This window comes from Argopecten irradians, chromosome 14 (genome assembly GCF_041381155.1).
Source record: "Argopecten irradians isolate NY chromosome 14, Ai_NY, whole genome shotgun sequence".
Lineage (NCBI taxonomy): Eukaryota > Metazoa > Mollusca > Bivalvia > Pectinida > Pectinidae > Argopecten > Argopecten irradians.
This window is the reverse complement of record NC_091147.1, coordinates 13,474,961-13,491,960: the sequence shown is the minus strand read 5'-3', so window position 1 is coordinate 13,491,960 and position 17,000 is coordinate 13,474,961. Positions and strand designations below refer to the sequence as shown.

The 17,000-nt window shown below is 34.2% G+C and overlaps 1 protein-coding gene across 1 annotated transcript in view; it reads right to left on the bottom strand.

The window, feature by feature from the left end:
• Positions 1 to 828: 828 nt before the first annotated feature.
• Positions 829 to 17,000, bottom strand: part of LOC138307533 (ras-related C3 botulinum toxin substrate 1-like) — a 42,927-nt gene continuing 26,755 nt past the window's right edge. Inside the window, exons 3-6 of the mRNA XM_069248333.1 lie at positions 15,802 to 15,916; positions 13,913 to 14,030; positions 11,547 to 11,707; positions 829 to 10,153 (exon numbers count right to left, since the gene is read on the bottom strand). Coding sequence (XP_069104434.1) covers positions 10,076 to 10,153; positions 11,547 to 11,707; positions 13,913 to 14,030; positions 15,802 to 15,916 — 472 coding nt within the window. The 3' untranslated portion in view covers positions 829 to 10,075. The remainder of the gene's footprint in view (positions 10,154 to 11,546; positions 11,708 to 13,912; positions 14,031 to 15,801; positions 15,917 to 17,000) is intronic.

Sequence of the window (17,000 nt, the reverse complement as noted above, 5' to 3'; positions counted from 1 at the left end):
TTTTGGCCCCTCCAACAGCCCCCTTATAATTCCCAATTTTGATTTGTCTTATGCCTTTGAAGGTTTGTACCAAAGTTCATTGAAATTGCTTCAGCGGTTTTAGAGAAGAAGTCGAAAATGTTAAAAGTTTATTGTCGCACGACGGACAAAAGGCGATTAGAATAGGTCACCATGAGACTTCATATCAATGAAAAACTTCTTGTTTCATAAAATCTGATATGAAATGAACACTCATGTAAGATCCTTTTTATATAACAGAAGTGATAATAACCCCTGGCATCATATTCCGTCTTTGCATATCACAGAGTTATTTCCCTTAGGTACCAATTGTGACGTCATTATTTTGTGAGCGAAACTCGCGTCATTTTCTCAGAAAAATATGATGTTATTCTCGCTAGACTGAATTGCCTGCCCAAGTTTTCCTACTTTCCACTAGGCTTTGCTCCAAAAATACATTAGTATTTATGAACGCAACCTAGCAGAGAGAATTAGTACTAAGGCTGGTTGGTTTGTTTATTTTTACGTCCTATTAACAGCCAGGGTCATGTAAGGACGTGCCAGGTTTGTTGGTGGAGGAAAGCCGGAGTACCCGGAGAAAAGCCACCGACCAGCGGTCAGTACCTGGCAACTGCCCCATATGGGATTCGAACCCGCATCCCAGAGGTGGAGGGCTTGTGGTAATATGTTGGGACATCTAGTACTAAGGCATGTAATCCAGTCTATATCATCGAAACACATGACGTCACAATCAATACCTACCTGCAAGGGCAGATAATTCTGAGCATAGAGGATGTAAAATAGTTGAAATCAAAACAAATGACAAACAAATTTTCCTCCCATTGGAAGTGTGGATTTTATTCTATTGCACATGTGTGAAATGATATGATATAGATGGCATGTCAGATATATAATATAAAATATAGCTGACCAAATGCAAAATTCAGACTTCGACTAGACTTCCAAATAAACAAATAGGAAACAAAAGGCAATGGTACATATACTACAGTATCGTTTATGATGAATACAACCTGTCTGGGTAGCTCTGAAGGTATAATACTTCTCTCCTTCCAAAAAAAAAATTCAAACTCAAAAGCCAACATTTATGTCTCTCAACTACTTCGACACAACAGAACAGTTTAAATTTTCACACTACTGCAGTTATCATCTGCTGCAGCTGGACAGATATAAATACCTACATCAGATGAAAATCACCTTCAGTAAATGCAGTTAGTAAGACAATAACCAATCCATATTATTGGCGCTATCTTTTAAAACAATAAGCTATTGCTCACATAATTAGTTCCTCGAAAATATCAAGCTGTTGTTTCATCCATGATATATATATTCCAGGGGTTACTATCACTGACATTATATCCACCCCTGGACTATCTCATAGCAAAACTGAAGGCAGCTCAGGAGAAACAATCTGAACCAATCACAGGCCTGCAATGATTTCCTTTGAAAACAACAGATAGAGAAGGCGCCAAACTTCAAAGTCATGCAGCCAACCACATTGTCCCGTTATACGGCTCTTTTAATGTACATCAAACAACTATATTACCTGGTCTGTTGCCTCCAGCTTTACTATGATAGTCCAGGGGTAGATATAACGTCAGTTATAGTAACCCCAAGAGTATCGAGGATGGTTCTTTTTAAGAAATAAGCTTTAGATTACAGAAATGTGTTTCTTTAAAACAATAAGCTACAATTGACATATTTCACCTTCAGTACTAAGCTGCATCATATTGTTTACATATGTAACTGCATTCCTTTCAAACAGTTAATTTTCAATATTCCTGTTTACATCAATACGATTCTTAAAACAATAAGTTATTGGATACAGTATTGTTCCCCTTTGAAACAATAAACAATATTGTTACATGATTACCATATAACACCGATAACAAACACGTCTACCAGAAAATTTATATAACTACCAGTACCACAAGAAAAACAATTGGATTCTGATCAGTAGGTTTTACAAACTAAAATGAAAAAGGTTTTGAAAGTTAAATTAACACCTTGACATACATGATCAAATTCTGCTATTGTTTGCTTTAGTTTGCTTTTATCCTGCATTAACATCCTACTGACTCTTTTATAATTAATCCTCTAACTATTAAAGACCATACCACAAAACTCCAGCATCCTAGCTTAGAAATCTTTGAGTATGCCGGCCTATTGATAAAGTCTTTAATTTTTTCAAAATCTAAATCTATCCTCTCTTATAAACTGATTTATATTGTTATTTCATACACAAATAATTAAAAATTTACATTCACAAATATTTGACCTAACAGTCCATATCTCAATATTATGTCTTTCATATTACAGAGTTAGCTCCCTTTCGTGTAGGTACTAATTGTGATGTCACTATTTTGTGGTCAAAATTCATGTTATTTTCTCGGAAACAGATGATGTTATGCTCGCAAACACATGACATCACAATCAATACTACTTGCAAGGGCAGATAACTCTGTAATCTGCAAATACAGAATATCTGGAGGGAGTATTGTATATATTGGTTGTATTAATTGATCCGTGTAAAGACCAGCTGAAGAAACATTTGTACCAAGTCCAATAAACAAATAAAAATCTTACTACACATCTACATTACAAAATACTTACATGGCCACTCAAAGATGTGGTTAGTAAGTATGTTTTATTACATAACCAATATAGTTTTATTGTGAAACTTTCCTTCATATTCAGAAAAGAAATAAGTGAGTGTAACGTCATACTTTTCTGAGAAAACAACTTCAATTGCACTAACAAATTGATGATGTAAGGATCGATACCTACCCGCAAGGGAGCTAACTCTGTCATATGCAAAGAGGGAATATGTTGTACTGATAATTTATTTTATATCATCTATATAATATTTCTGTTTGGTTATGAAAATACTTTCCAGAAAAGTCAAGAGAACGCTTTTTTTACTACAATGAACAACTAATACTACAAATTACCAACTGAATACTATTTTCTTCTATAAAGCTCAAGATTTGGTGGGAACATGTCATGCATATTTGTTTGAGGTCAATTTTATCTGACGTCCTTTCAAAATTCAGGGTCATTTAAGGACATTCCAGGTGAAGGAGGTGGAGGAAAGTTGGAGTTTTTGAAGAAAACCATCCAACTTCAGTCAGTACCTTGCAACTGCCCTATATGGGTTCTAAAACTTGTAACCCAGAAGTGGTGGGCTAGTGTTAATATGTTGGAACGACTTTACTAATCAGTTACAGTATGTAGTGGCCCCCATACAGAAACACTTCAGTAAAACAGTCACCCTAAATCATATACAACATTACGTTAGAAATAAAGCCTAGGTTTGGTTGATCTATCAGTGATCAATGAATAGGAGTAAATCAAAGAGGCAAAGGTTTTGTTACATCGTTTCTAATTAAATACTACACACATCATCTTTACTGAACTCTGTCAAGTATGTTTTGTTTGCATCATCACTAAAATAGAAACTCTTTTATTACAATGGGCTGTTGTTTTTCCTATCAGACACAGCTAGATTACGCACTCATTTTTATAAACAAATACAATGTATCATTGTCAAAAACCCACAAGTTACCGCTCTATACAGTGGTAATGATTCACGGGTTTTCGACGATGACAACATATATTATATTGTGCACTGTATGGTAAAAATCATTCAATGATCAAAAACCTTAATTTATAAGATATGTAAAGCACAGAGTACATTATATGTATCTGAAACTGATCAATTAATGTTGTAGCTGAAATCTTGGAGGGAAATCATGACCAAAGACTAACTCCATTTGCCCTCATAATCTACTTCTAGATAACTTCTGATCACTTTATCTGTAGTTCTTTTGGAAGCTCTTCCATCGATGGGGTGGAAGATCTTCTGAGAAGACTTCTCTTCTTACAAGCAGAGGGCAAATCAAGTCACCCTCCGAATCTATCTCGATTTGTCCCTGTTTCTCAGAACATATCTTCTGATCACTGGATTTGTAGCTCTTCTACTTCTGGAAACTCTATCAACTGAAAAATCTTTTCAGAAGAGCGCAAATCGTGTTGGCCTCATGCACTTCACATTATATCAACTGACTAAGAGAGACAACTCAACAAAAATCCTGATTAACTAATAATATACAACATATATAAAAGATCAAACGGGCGGAACTCATAACTTATGTAAGTATATTTCATATCTTTTGAAACTACAACCTTTGTAAAGCGGACATCTCTGACTATATTCCTGTACATGTATATGAAGTCACATAACTTCCACTACTTTTAATAAAAAATTTTTCCTTCAAATGATTGAGAAGCTCAATACACAGCCGTTGTCTTTCCTTCAATATAAACAAACAAGCACTATCAAGTTAAGAAGCAAACATAATCTAAATAAATACATTTTCTTTGACAAGTTTTTTGGCTTTTTTTTATATACCTCTTTTATAACAAAACATCTACTATGTCTAAATAAAGTACAGTGTATGTGATTTGGTTTGTTTATTTTTACGTCCTATTAACAGCCAGGGTCATGTAAGGACGTGCCAGGTTTGTTGGTGGAGGAAAGCCGGAGTACCCGGAGAAAAACCACCGACCAGCGGTCAGTACCTGGCAACTGCCCCACATGGGATTCAAACCCGCATCCCAGAGGTGGAGGGCTTGTGGTAATATGTCGGGACATCTTAACCACTCGGCCACCGCGGCCCCCAGTGTATGTGAAAATATGAAGTATTGAAAGTAGTCTATTAAACAAAGATTAGCACTACCTGTATCCTCAAATACATTGCAGATATCTGAATTATTCCCATCTTTAGATTTGAGTACAAAAACTAAGTTCATTAATTATATATACATTTAAAATGTTGTTTGGTTTAACCTAATCACCCCTGAAAATCCATAATGAACTGTTCCAGGTATGGAGTTAGAAGAGTTCAAATGATTCCACAGGTGTGAAGGATACAATATAATCTGTACATGTTTTAGAAGTTAAGTTCATACTTCTGTACAGATTATTAAGGTATTGTGTTTTCAAAATGAATGTAATACATGACATCAGTAACAACTTACAAACTCATATAATAGCAGTTCATGAAGACAAAAAAAAAGTCTGTTGGTTAGGAATTAATAAAAAAAAAATGAAAATCTGTGTAACACTTTGGCTATCCCTTCTTTTTTCTGAGACAAACAGGCTTCCGTTGATTAAACATTTCTAGAGAAAAGTGCATACATCTAGATGGTTCTACACAAACTTACACAGCAAAGGCACAAGCATGGTCAAAATCCTATAAACATTGTGATTTTCAACAAGTTGCATTGTTTAACAAAGTTTCAACTAGATAAACTGAAGGTTCTGCTGGCATAGTAAAATTCTTCAAAGAAATTGTATTTATACATATTGATACCTTAATGTTTTCCTGAATTAATAAGAAAAAAATCCTGAAAAATTATCCTGAAATGTAAGCAACATGAACAGTTTCTAATTATCATTATGAAACATAACAGCTATGTACATAAATAAGTATTAAAAAGCTAGGGACGTCATGAACATCATTGATTCTAATGTCATCAACTAGATATATACGCAATATAAAGACGGCTCCATCAACAGATTTGAAGGTCACTACACAAAATGTGATGACAAACAGTCACTACACACAAACTGATGACAAACAATGTCACTGAAGGTCACTACACACAATCTGATGACAAACAATGCCACTGAACGTCACAGCGCACAATCTGATGACAAACAGTGACAATGACAGTCAATGCACATAATCTGATGACAAACAGTGGCATTGAAGGTCACTTCACACAAACTGATGACAAACTGTGACACTGACAGTCAATGCACATAATCTGATGACAAACAGTGGCATTGAAGGTCACTTCACACAATCTGATGACAAACTGCTGTGTCAATGAAGGTCATTACACATAATCTGATGACAAAAGATTCTGTGAACACAAAATGTATTGATAACAACCCTGTGATGATTCTACTAAATATAGCAATATATGTAATAGTTATGTAATGGCTAGGATATACAAGGAATACTAGTATACTAAAGGATAAAATCATATACATCATACATATCATATATATCATACAATGTAATTCTGGCATCACCTCAATATAGTCCTTCACTGAAGTTAGTCTCACTTTAAGAAAAAAAAATTATTCAAAATTATTCATAGCCCTGATCATCATGCTTCTGATAAAGTTAGACTGGAAAACACATACATGTCACAGGGGTTGTGGTGGCACGGCTGATATGGGATAGTCAGGGGTTTCATTATCTTTCAGGAGTGGTGCGCCTACAATTGCCGATTTCTGGGGGTACTTTTCTATACTATCTGACAGTATCTGTATGCTATCAAATGTAATTTAGCTGAAATCAGGGAGTACAACAGCCAAGTTAAACAGGAAAATAAGTAACGAGTACAACCTAATATTGAAACCCCTGGATAGTATGCTGACATGCCCCATCCAATACTTAGTGACACACGCGAACAGTAAGGCTGGGCCTGATTGCTGGGACACCAGAGTGGAACAAATTAGAAGAGTGAGGCTAAAGTTAAATAACTTTGATTTAACATCAATCAGGGCAGAGCAACACACGCAGATCTGGTCAGGAGATGGTACAAACACAAGATAACTGGACACGTTCAACCAAGGTGGCATATATACCACAGGCAGCTACAGCCTAGTAGGGCAGGGCTAGTCAAAGACACTTTCAATCAGGACATAGACAAAAACATCCTCAGTGGGGCGGGTTTAGGCAGGGACACTTTTGACCTGATCTGAACTATACAGACTGGTTGATTGACGGAGCAAGAGGTCCTTATTCAGGATACAGCTGTCCTCTGGTGTGTACCAAGCTTAGTACACACCAGAGGACAGCTGGTCCATACACTAAATGTAACCTTAGGAGGTAGGGGGTCCCAGTCACACAAGTAGAGGAGACAGAGAGTTAACGTTACACCCTGGTGTGAATGGGCCAATGGAAGTTCCTACTTCATAACCAGTATATACGCTGGGCATGGGTCCTTTTCAGTTGAAACGAGGACCCTAGCCTCTATTTTCTCTCCATTTTTGTGTGCTTTAAAATGGAAACGGCATAAATGCAAACCAATGCAGCTATCTATAAGTTCTTTCCTACACATTTAAAATTTGCTTTTCAGATTTTAAGATTTTATCAATGCACATCTGAACTAAGTTTTATTTTTTGTTTTTTTATCAAAAAGAAAAATAGGGTTTTTTTTTCAAAAATTAAAGAAAAATATCAATCTCATTATAAATACCCCATATATACCAACACATATAATGAAGGGAAAAATAAAAATAACAGTCAGCCAACATCATACATATCATCAAGGAAAAATGGACGTAATTCTATGTAGTATCCAGCTGACAAGTACTTCTGAGAATCCTGACCATCAGATCTGTAAAAGTTTTGACTCAAACTACAACACTACCGCTGCAATCAGGATAAAATGTAATTCTGAAAAACATCTACTCAAGGAAAACTCTCTAAATCCGGTAATGCAGTAAAATTTTTCGGAAAATTCCAAGGCAATAGATTATTCCGAGAAATTCACAGTTACAAGCTAGCTAAAATTAAATGTGGACCGATTTCCTCACAGAGGAATGAATAAACAATCAGAAAAAAAGTCTGTATATCATTTCATATCAAACGCATTGTCTATTGATGATAACTCAACATACAAAATGAAATTGGAAAACTTTTTTAGTGTGGTAAAAATCAGACTAGCTCTTTGTATCTTAAAAAGATTTGTTGAATGTAATAGGTATTTATTCCAGAATTTTATGATGAAAGATGATAAGCTTATAACGAACACTGTACCACAAATACCAGGATCTTTACTGATTCACCCCTGAAGACAAATTTAGATTCTTCTAAATCAAAGAAGACCATGGCCAGTCCATTATGAAATTCCAGGGATGAATTAGTTAAACTCCTGCATGTTGAAATTTACTGATATAGCCCTACCTTTGAGATTCATTTAACAATAAACATCAGATCTATTTCAAGGAGACAAACCTTCGTGAATTTAGATCGCACATGAAGATATAATTAGCATAATAATTCACACTTTACAGAACTGAAACTGGGCATATTTTAAAAGCGATCTTATTTCATTATTTGTTTTGTAGTTGACAAAATCCCCTAAATCATGAATAATGGTATTTAGCATTTAATTAATTATATTTTGTGCAAGTTATTTTTTTTAGATATGATGATTTCTAGTTGGCACACCCATAATCGGCACTTGTACCAAAAAAATGAGCATCCACAAAAAATTGAAGTTGAAAAAATCCACTAAAACATGAATAATGATTAAAAAAAATATATATATACTACATTGTTTCCTTCTGATTATTTTCTATTTACTGTATTTTCCAGAGTAAAAGTCACTACTTTTTTCCCTGAAAATTGGGAGAACCCTATACACTATTTTTAGATATACTGGTTAAACCAGATTCTTGATGCCACACCCATTTACACTCTAAAATAAGCGTCCATGAAAAATAAATATGGTAAAAAGTTTCCCGTAAAATGCTTGACAAATAATCATTAATATTTATATAAGGTGTCTTTGGGATTAGAGGCTTATATCATTAGTTATTCTCCAAGGGTTTCACTCCACTAAGCAAACATAAGTATTCCATGTTGTGCGAAATGCTTGTGAGAAAATCATAACTCTCCTATATAAAGGCAAGCTAATTCCATTCAAATACCGAGATGATGCATGATATAAGAAATTCTCTGATTGTTAAAGATGCTCCACCGCTGACAGAGCAAAAATCATATTCGTCATTTGAACATTAATTGGTGTCTAATCGTGTATATATATGCCTAATTAACACAAAAAATATATAAAATAATTTATTTCGCCTTTGGTGCATGCGCAATCAGTACTTCATTCCATATAGAATAATAGTGTAACAGAATTTTTTCGGGATGCAAATAATTATTTTTCATATTTTTAACTTGAAGTAAAATTAGAAGCTCTAACTTTTCAGTGGTGGTAATGGTGTAAAGTAAGTAACTTTTGTAACTGAAGAAAAATACTTAATCGTCTGCTTCTGATTTTGATAGTGAAAAAATGCCATTTGTCAGCGGTGGAGCATCTTTAAATATTGAATAAATCCACAGAACTGATACATCACATAGTTAACAGCTTTAAATTGATAGTTTATCACTCACATGGGCGTACACCAAACGGTAATTAACCTGTAGATGTGTTAATTACCCACAAATGAAACAATCTAGATACATATAGTGATCAACTTGGTTTCTTCATCATTGTTCATATAATGAACATCATTATTTTTAAGACACTGCATTCCTCGATAGTATATATATTTAGATATATACTTAACTTATTGACCCCTGAAAAGTCATAATGAACTCTCCCAGCCTTTCAATTGGAAAAGTTCAAATGTGTTTTCAGGGGTGAATGAGTAAATATAAGCTGGCCCATATACCCTTTTGTAGTGGTTCAGAAAAAATTCAAAGTAATGTTTAATACATAAAGTTACTTTGGATTCTCACTCTATTAGTTCTTAACATATTGTTTTAACCCATGATATTGCTCTACTATACATTTCACCCTAGGTTTTTTTTAGATCACCATTACTTTAACAGCTGAAAAAGCAAGAAACCAGTAGAAGATTCTTTCACATTTTTTCTTTGAGAACATTTATGAAACTATCATATTTCATTTTCAAAAATAATGCACAAATGAAAATAATACATAATTTTCATATAATTTAATATCGATATTTTTCTTTCTCAAACAATCTAATCCCAACTGGCATTCAATCTTCCAATCCTGAATGGGCGTACGGAAGTTGTCTCCCTTTTCCTTTTTGTAAATCCTCGGGAAATGCTGTTGTCGTCACAAAAGACACAAACCAAGTAGTCACTCATGAATCGAATAATCCAAGTTACAATGACAGAAGGTATGAAGAGCAGACACAGAGTACGGGTCAGCTGATAATGATGAATTTTAAAATGGCCATAATAAGTCACATGGCTAGTCTGTATATAACCACCAATCAGAGAAGAACACACTTGTGATTTTTCGTTCTAATTGGCTGAGGTTGTAAGACAGCTCTGCAAGCTTCATCAAATACCTGTCAATCACAAATATACCAAAATTAACTGTTATACCTTTATTTTGTATTCCCTATACTATTCTATAGTAAAATGAGCCCAATATTTCAGATGTATGCACCCATGAAATGTTGACCGGTCAACATCGAAATGATCACAAATTAATGAATTCATTCTTGGTAATATTTTATTTCAAAACTAAAATGGATGCATTCAATTTACTTGCTACAGCTACCATTCATTATAATTATAAAATTATATGGAGGAGATTCTTTCGTAATCATATACATGATAGAAGGTTGAACTCATACACCAAAACTGTTGCTTTCAACCCCCAGCCTCAGGCAAACAGTGTTTTATGCTTTATTTTTTAAATTAAAATTATAATTTGCAAGATACCAATTTTCTCATTATTTTACGAGTGGCTTCCAATGTGAATTCAAATGTTTCATATAAAATTGTGTCAAACGAATATGTGAATGCACAATTGTCAGTGAAAGACCTTAATTGGTAATTTATATCTAAGTGAATACAATTAAAAATAACGTAGAGGTGAAATATTACATACACGAAAATAAAATGATATTCCGGTATTGATAACTCATATATTTCGTACACCTCAAATTTCTTAGCATCAGCAATAATATAACATAATTCATATCATACAAATAACATTCATACATATTATTTATCATATTTGCATTTCAGATACTTCTTTTGAGTTATGGAACTATCTCTGACATACTTTCAACTTATTGCTGTTAATATGCACCAATGGACGTCGTTAAACCTGCATTAATTAGTCTTTAGTGTTTGTGTTACAAGCATGTAATCTTAGACCTGAAGTTGTCTCCCTTGTATTGTTTTTTGTTCACTCAGAACCATGGCTAGTTTGCAAACTAGTTTATATTAACATGCACTGTAAAAACTATGACTCATCATATTGGTTGCTGTGTCAAAATGTTCTACATATCAAATTATTATCTAATTTTTAAATTTCAATAATTCAAGAAACCAACTTGTTGAACTTGACAGAAAATAACCAAAAAAAAAAAAGATTTGGTTTGCTTTTAGTACCTAATTCCATATAGGGAATAGTGCCAATGAATTTTTTTTTGGACACATTGAATTATTTCTAATATTTTTACATTAAAGAAAAATAAGTAGCTCAAACTTTTCAATGGTTGTAAAGGAGTTCAATAAGTAATTTTTGTAACTGAAGAAAAATACTAATTTCTTTGCTCCTGTTTTTGATAGATAAAAGATACTATTCGTCAGACGGTCAGCAGGGTAGCATCTTTAAATCCAGAAACCTGGGTATACCAGCCAAATATGCAGGTCTCTGTGACATCTTGTTTAGACAAGTTGTGATGTATATTATTATAATTACGTTTGTCTACTGGAGATGCGTACCTGCTTTAATCCGCGTTGCGTAAGAGCTGAGCATTCCATGTACTTGACAGCATGGATTTTGTTGGCCAGCTTAATGCCATGTTCCCGTTTGACAGGTTGTAATCCCTGAGAGGCCAGCTGTCCTATCGCGTCCTTGTTTTCCCGAAGATCTATTTTTGTACCTACAAGGGGAGACAACTTTCATATTACACTGAAAAGAATTATTACTGTAATATCATTTATAATTATGTTTGAACTGAAAACAAGATAAATCCATTTATTCATAAAACTAATTGATCGGTAGAGTTACCTATAAAGCTACCTGAGCTCAGACATAAGTGTCCGGCTGGAAAATTCAAGCTACCTGAGCTCAGACAAAAGTGTCCGGCTGAAAAATTCAAATTTCATCTTCAGATCAACATATAATGTATTGAGTTTTCGTTATTAGATACTATATCAAAAACGAAAGTGACAAAGGATGATAATCTTATGACTTGTGGCCTATGCCTTGAACTCATGATCTTCAGCACCAAATAACCTAGAAAAATATACTGAGTACCTGTGGCACTTGATAGGGTTGCAGCGAATGGTGCTCAGATAGGGCACAAGTCATAAAATTGTCTTTCTTCAACCTTTGTGTTATTGAAATACCAGTATAATTAAATTCATAACTTTTAAAACATGGCTATGATGTCATCTGTTGTTATAGCTTGAGGTATAGTCAGAGCAAAGTCTACTATTATCACCTACTACTGTGGAATAGTTACCTTTTGCTGTGGAATAGTTTGTGAACTATTCCACGGGAAAAGGTAACTATTCCACAGTTGAAGGTAAATGTAGAGGTGAATATAGCTTAGCATGTAGTCAGAAATATATCCTCATTCACTAAATCCACAGTGAGATGTATTAAAGATTAACCCATGTACTTGTAAATGTTGTCGTTATGTATCTGTAAACTTAATTTCATAATACCGATATATACAATTTTCATCACTTCATTCAAAAATAAATTTCATCATTTCATCATTTCTTTCACAGCCTCTGTATTCACAATCCAGAAAAGAATTCACTTTAACAAATCCAGAGGAGAGAAGATTAAGATTAAATACCAAGAGACAAAATGCTGAATTCTCTTCCAAAATGAAATTACACATGCAATGCTCGACATGAATTTTCCATATTTTGTTATCAAAATCACTTCATATTCCATAAAAATGGTGGCATCTATTACACAAATTTATATTCCAACACCTCTCATGGAGATAATAATCCCAAAGGAATACTTTCAAAAACACACTCTTTTGCCATACGATGTCACTTTTTTTCTGCTATATGTACCAGTAGTATTATGATCCAAAATAAGGGTATTTTTTTGTATTTGTTTGTTTTTGTTGTTGTAAATTTTGATTAGCTCCCTCTAATGGCTGTGCTTCATTGGAAAAGATTTTTGCCCAAATCACTTTAAATTTATATCCAGAAATCATCACTTTTGTGTTCAAAATCTGCATACAGAGCTACATATTTATGGTCCTCCATGTTGAACTGTGAAAACTAAACTGAGTAAATGTTTCAGTGCGAGTACCATATAATACCTGTGAATGGTTCTTTCATAAAAAAACATGCAAATCATGATTCTTGTTTTCCGAGTGAGGTAATGAAATGAATCATGAATATGTCTCAAGGTATAAATAGGTAGTAAGGGTTTACCTGGAGCTGTGGAATAGTTAAACAATACCCAGTGTAATAGTGGAGAGTAGCAGTGACTTACGATGCCATGTTTTAAGTATGAGAAACACCTCAAACTACGGGCCTCGTATATGGTATAGAAAGAAAAACACCTGGAACATTTTCTGATTTGGCCTTACATTGTTGAAAGTCCCTATCATTTAAGGACAACTTGCCCTATGTGTAATGTGTTATTTAGCTGTGGTTAATTTTGGCAGACTGAATATGTAACACTGCTTGTAGTAGTGGAAAACTAGTACATTTTCTAGTATGATCTCAGGGCCAAACAGCACAACTTAACAGGTTACAAATTATCTTAGCATAACACTGACAAAGGGAAAATCTTTGTTTTAATACTATTGAGATGAAATGCCGTTTGAGTCAACTATATATAGCGCCTGCCAACAATCACGAGAAGCCACAATGGCAAAGTGGTTTAAATGTCCTGACAGAGGGCAGGTTGGTGGTTTTTGTTTGGGTAATCTGACTTTCCTCTAATAGACTTGGCACACCCTTAAATGACCCTGATTGTTATTAGAACATTGAACCAATCAAACCACATCTTCCCTGACTGCAAGTCACAAATAAATCTCCCTCCCTCTTTACCCAGACAACATGTAAGAGATTGAATCCTTCTCCATATTTCCCTCACGGCACATTACCGACTAAAAGTACTGGAGCATCAGGACAATGATGTTTGACCTCCGGGTTCCACTTTGTTGTCACATTTTCATAGGACGAGGGACTCACAACACTGAAGCATATCAGGAATACATCCGTCTGAAAACGGAGAAAAAAATCAGCAGTGAAAATATTTGTGTATAAAAGCATTTTGTGTATTTTGTTATACATTTGTATCTGTGTATATAACAAATCTTTGTGTATATAAGCATTGAAAAAAATGGCTATAGTACGTATTATGGCATTCATTATAATTAGCCATACGCACATTTTAATATAAACTGTCCCGGTGATGCTTGTGGCATATCTGATTCCCTAACAACACTAAAGTAATATATTCAATGAGTGATTCTAATCTAACTATCTAAACATTTTAAAATGCGCTAAAAACTCTCCGGTTGAAAAGTATAACATATACACATAGAATAAGGGCAGGAAAATCAAATGTTTGAAACTGTTGACAGGAAAATCAAATGTTTGAAACTGTTGACAGGAAAATCAAATGTTTGAAACTATTGACAGGAAAATCAAATGTTTGAAACTATTGACAGGAAAATCAAATGTTTGAAACTATTGACAGGAAAATCAAATGTTTGAAACTATTGACAGGAAAATCAAATGTTTGAAACTGTTGACAGGAAAATCAAATGTTTGAAACTGTTGACAGGAAAATCAAATGTTTGAAACTATTGACAGGAAAATCAAATATTTGAAACTATTGACAGGAAAATCAAATGTTTGAAACTGTTGACAGGAAAATCAAATGTTTGAAACTGTTGACAGGAAAATCAAATGTTTGAAACTGTTGACAGGAAAATCAAATGTTTGAAACTATTGACAGGAAAATCAAATGTTTGAAACTATTGACAGGAAAATCAAATGTTTGAAACTGTTGACAGGAAAATCAAATGTTTGAAACTATTGACAGGAAAATCAAATGTTTGAAACTGTTGACAGGAAAATCAAATGTTTGAAACTATTGACAGGAAAATCAAATGTTTGAAACTATTGACAGGAAAATCAAATGTTTGAAACTATTGACAGGAAAATCAAATGTTTGAAACTATTGACAGGAAAATCAAATGTTTGAAACTGTTGACAGGAAAATCAAATGTTTGAAACTATTGACAGGAAAATCAAATGTTTGAAACTATTGACAGGAAAATCAAATGTTTGAAACTGTTGACAGGAAAATCAAATGTTTGAAACTATTGACAGGAAAATCAAATGATTGAAACTGTTGACAGGAAAATCAAATGTTTGAAACTATTGACAGGAAAATCAAATGTTTGAAACTATTGACAGGAAAATCAAATTTTTGAAACTGTTGACAGGAAAATCAAATGTTTGAAACTGTTGACAGGAAAATCAAATGTTTGAAACTATTGACAGGAAAATCAAATGTTTGAAACTATTGACAGGAAAATCAAATGTTTGAAACTATTGACAGGAAAATCAAATGTTTGAAACTGTTGACAGGAAAATCAAATGTTTGAAACTATTGACAGGAAAATCAAATGTTTGCAATATACATTTTGACTTTTGAAATCTTCGAAATATGTTTTTTTTTAGTTATGTGATGAAAATTATTTTAGATTACTGTTCATTTCATATGAAATTTTATTAAACTTGTCTCGTAGATTTATTTTTTGCTTGCCAAGACTGGCTAAAACAAAGCTTCTATGATGTGTATGATAGTTCCCAGGTGATATGAAAATGTGAAAATGTTTCAAATATAGGTACGTAGTAGAACTAAATAAGTCTCGATCACGATATTAAATCGTGAAAATTTGTTATGTTTGAAAACACAAAATTAGCTAGTCATTGCCAAAATATGTTGGTTAACAGTAACAGTAGCGGTGAATTGTACCTGTGGATATGAAAGTGGCCGAAGTCTATCATAATCTTCCTGACCAGCAGTATCCCACAATCCCAGACTGACCGGCACGCCATCTACCATCATATTGGCCGTGTAGTTATCAAACCTGAAACACAAATCATTGTTAGATAATACATCTATAATTTACATCAGTTAACATCATAATATTTTTTAATAGGCCTTTCAAATATAGGAACGTAAGTTTACAAGGAAATGTTAGAAAAGCCCTAACCTGGCTTTACACTGGGCCTGACTCAGACAAATTCTATACAGGGGCCCATGCTAAATATTCCAGGGGTTACTATCACTATCGTAACTAATATTATATATCCACCCCCTGGACTACGTCACAATAGAACTGAAGGCACTTCTGGAGAAAACAAGGTATCCCAGAAGGCCAAGTCTTGGCACCTGACAAAGAATGATCTATATCTGACAATGAAAGGAGGATCTTTTCTCAGCTCTCCGAACTTCAATTATCAAAACTGAAGATGGTTTTCAGCTGTCGGCCATATTGTTGACTGATAATTCTTTAAATACAATATGCATAACTAGCTATAGGGTCCTAGGGAAACATTTATATAGGAAATTTCAGATGGATCCCTTCGGTACGTACTTTCTGAGAAATAGCAGTAATAATAATTGTTAACAGACGTATAACATATAAAAGGCACTTTAATTTAAATAGTCCACAATCTAATGATGGTATGCTAAACAAGAGGCCCAGAGGGCCTGTATCGCTCACCTGGTTTGTAATGCCAAGTAATGTTCTGAATACAGGTTCATTGTTTCTTTTCTGAAGGAATTTTAATATTAACCTCTAAATCCCCTATTAGGCCCCACCCCTCCTGCCCCCAGGGGGTCAGAGCCAAAATTTATACAAGTTCTGTTCCCCTTCCTCCAAGGATGTTTGTGGCCAAATTTGGTCACAATCCAAGCAAAACTCTAGGACAAGTAGCAATTTATAGGATTTACCTCTATTTCCCCTATTGGGCCCCACCCGTCCTGCCCCTGGGGGGCCAGAGCCAAAACTTATACAAGTTCTGTTCCCCTTCCCCCAAGGATGTTTGTGGCCAAATTTGGTTACAATCCATACAGAACTCTATGACTAGTAGCGATTTAAAGAATTTACCTCTATTTCCCCTATTGGGCCCCGCCCCTCCTGCCCCCCGGGACCAGAGCCAAAATTT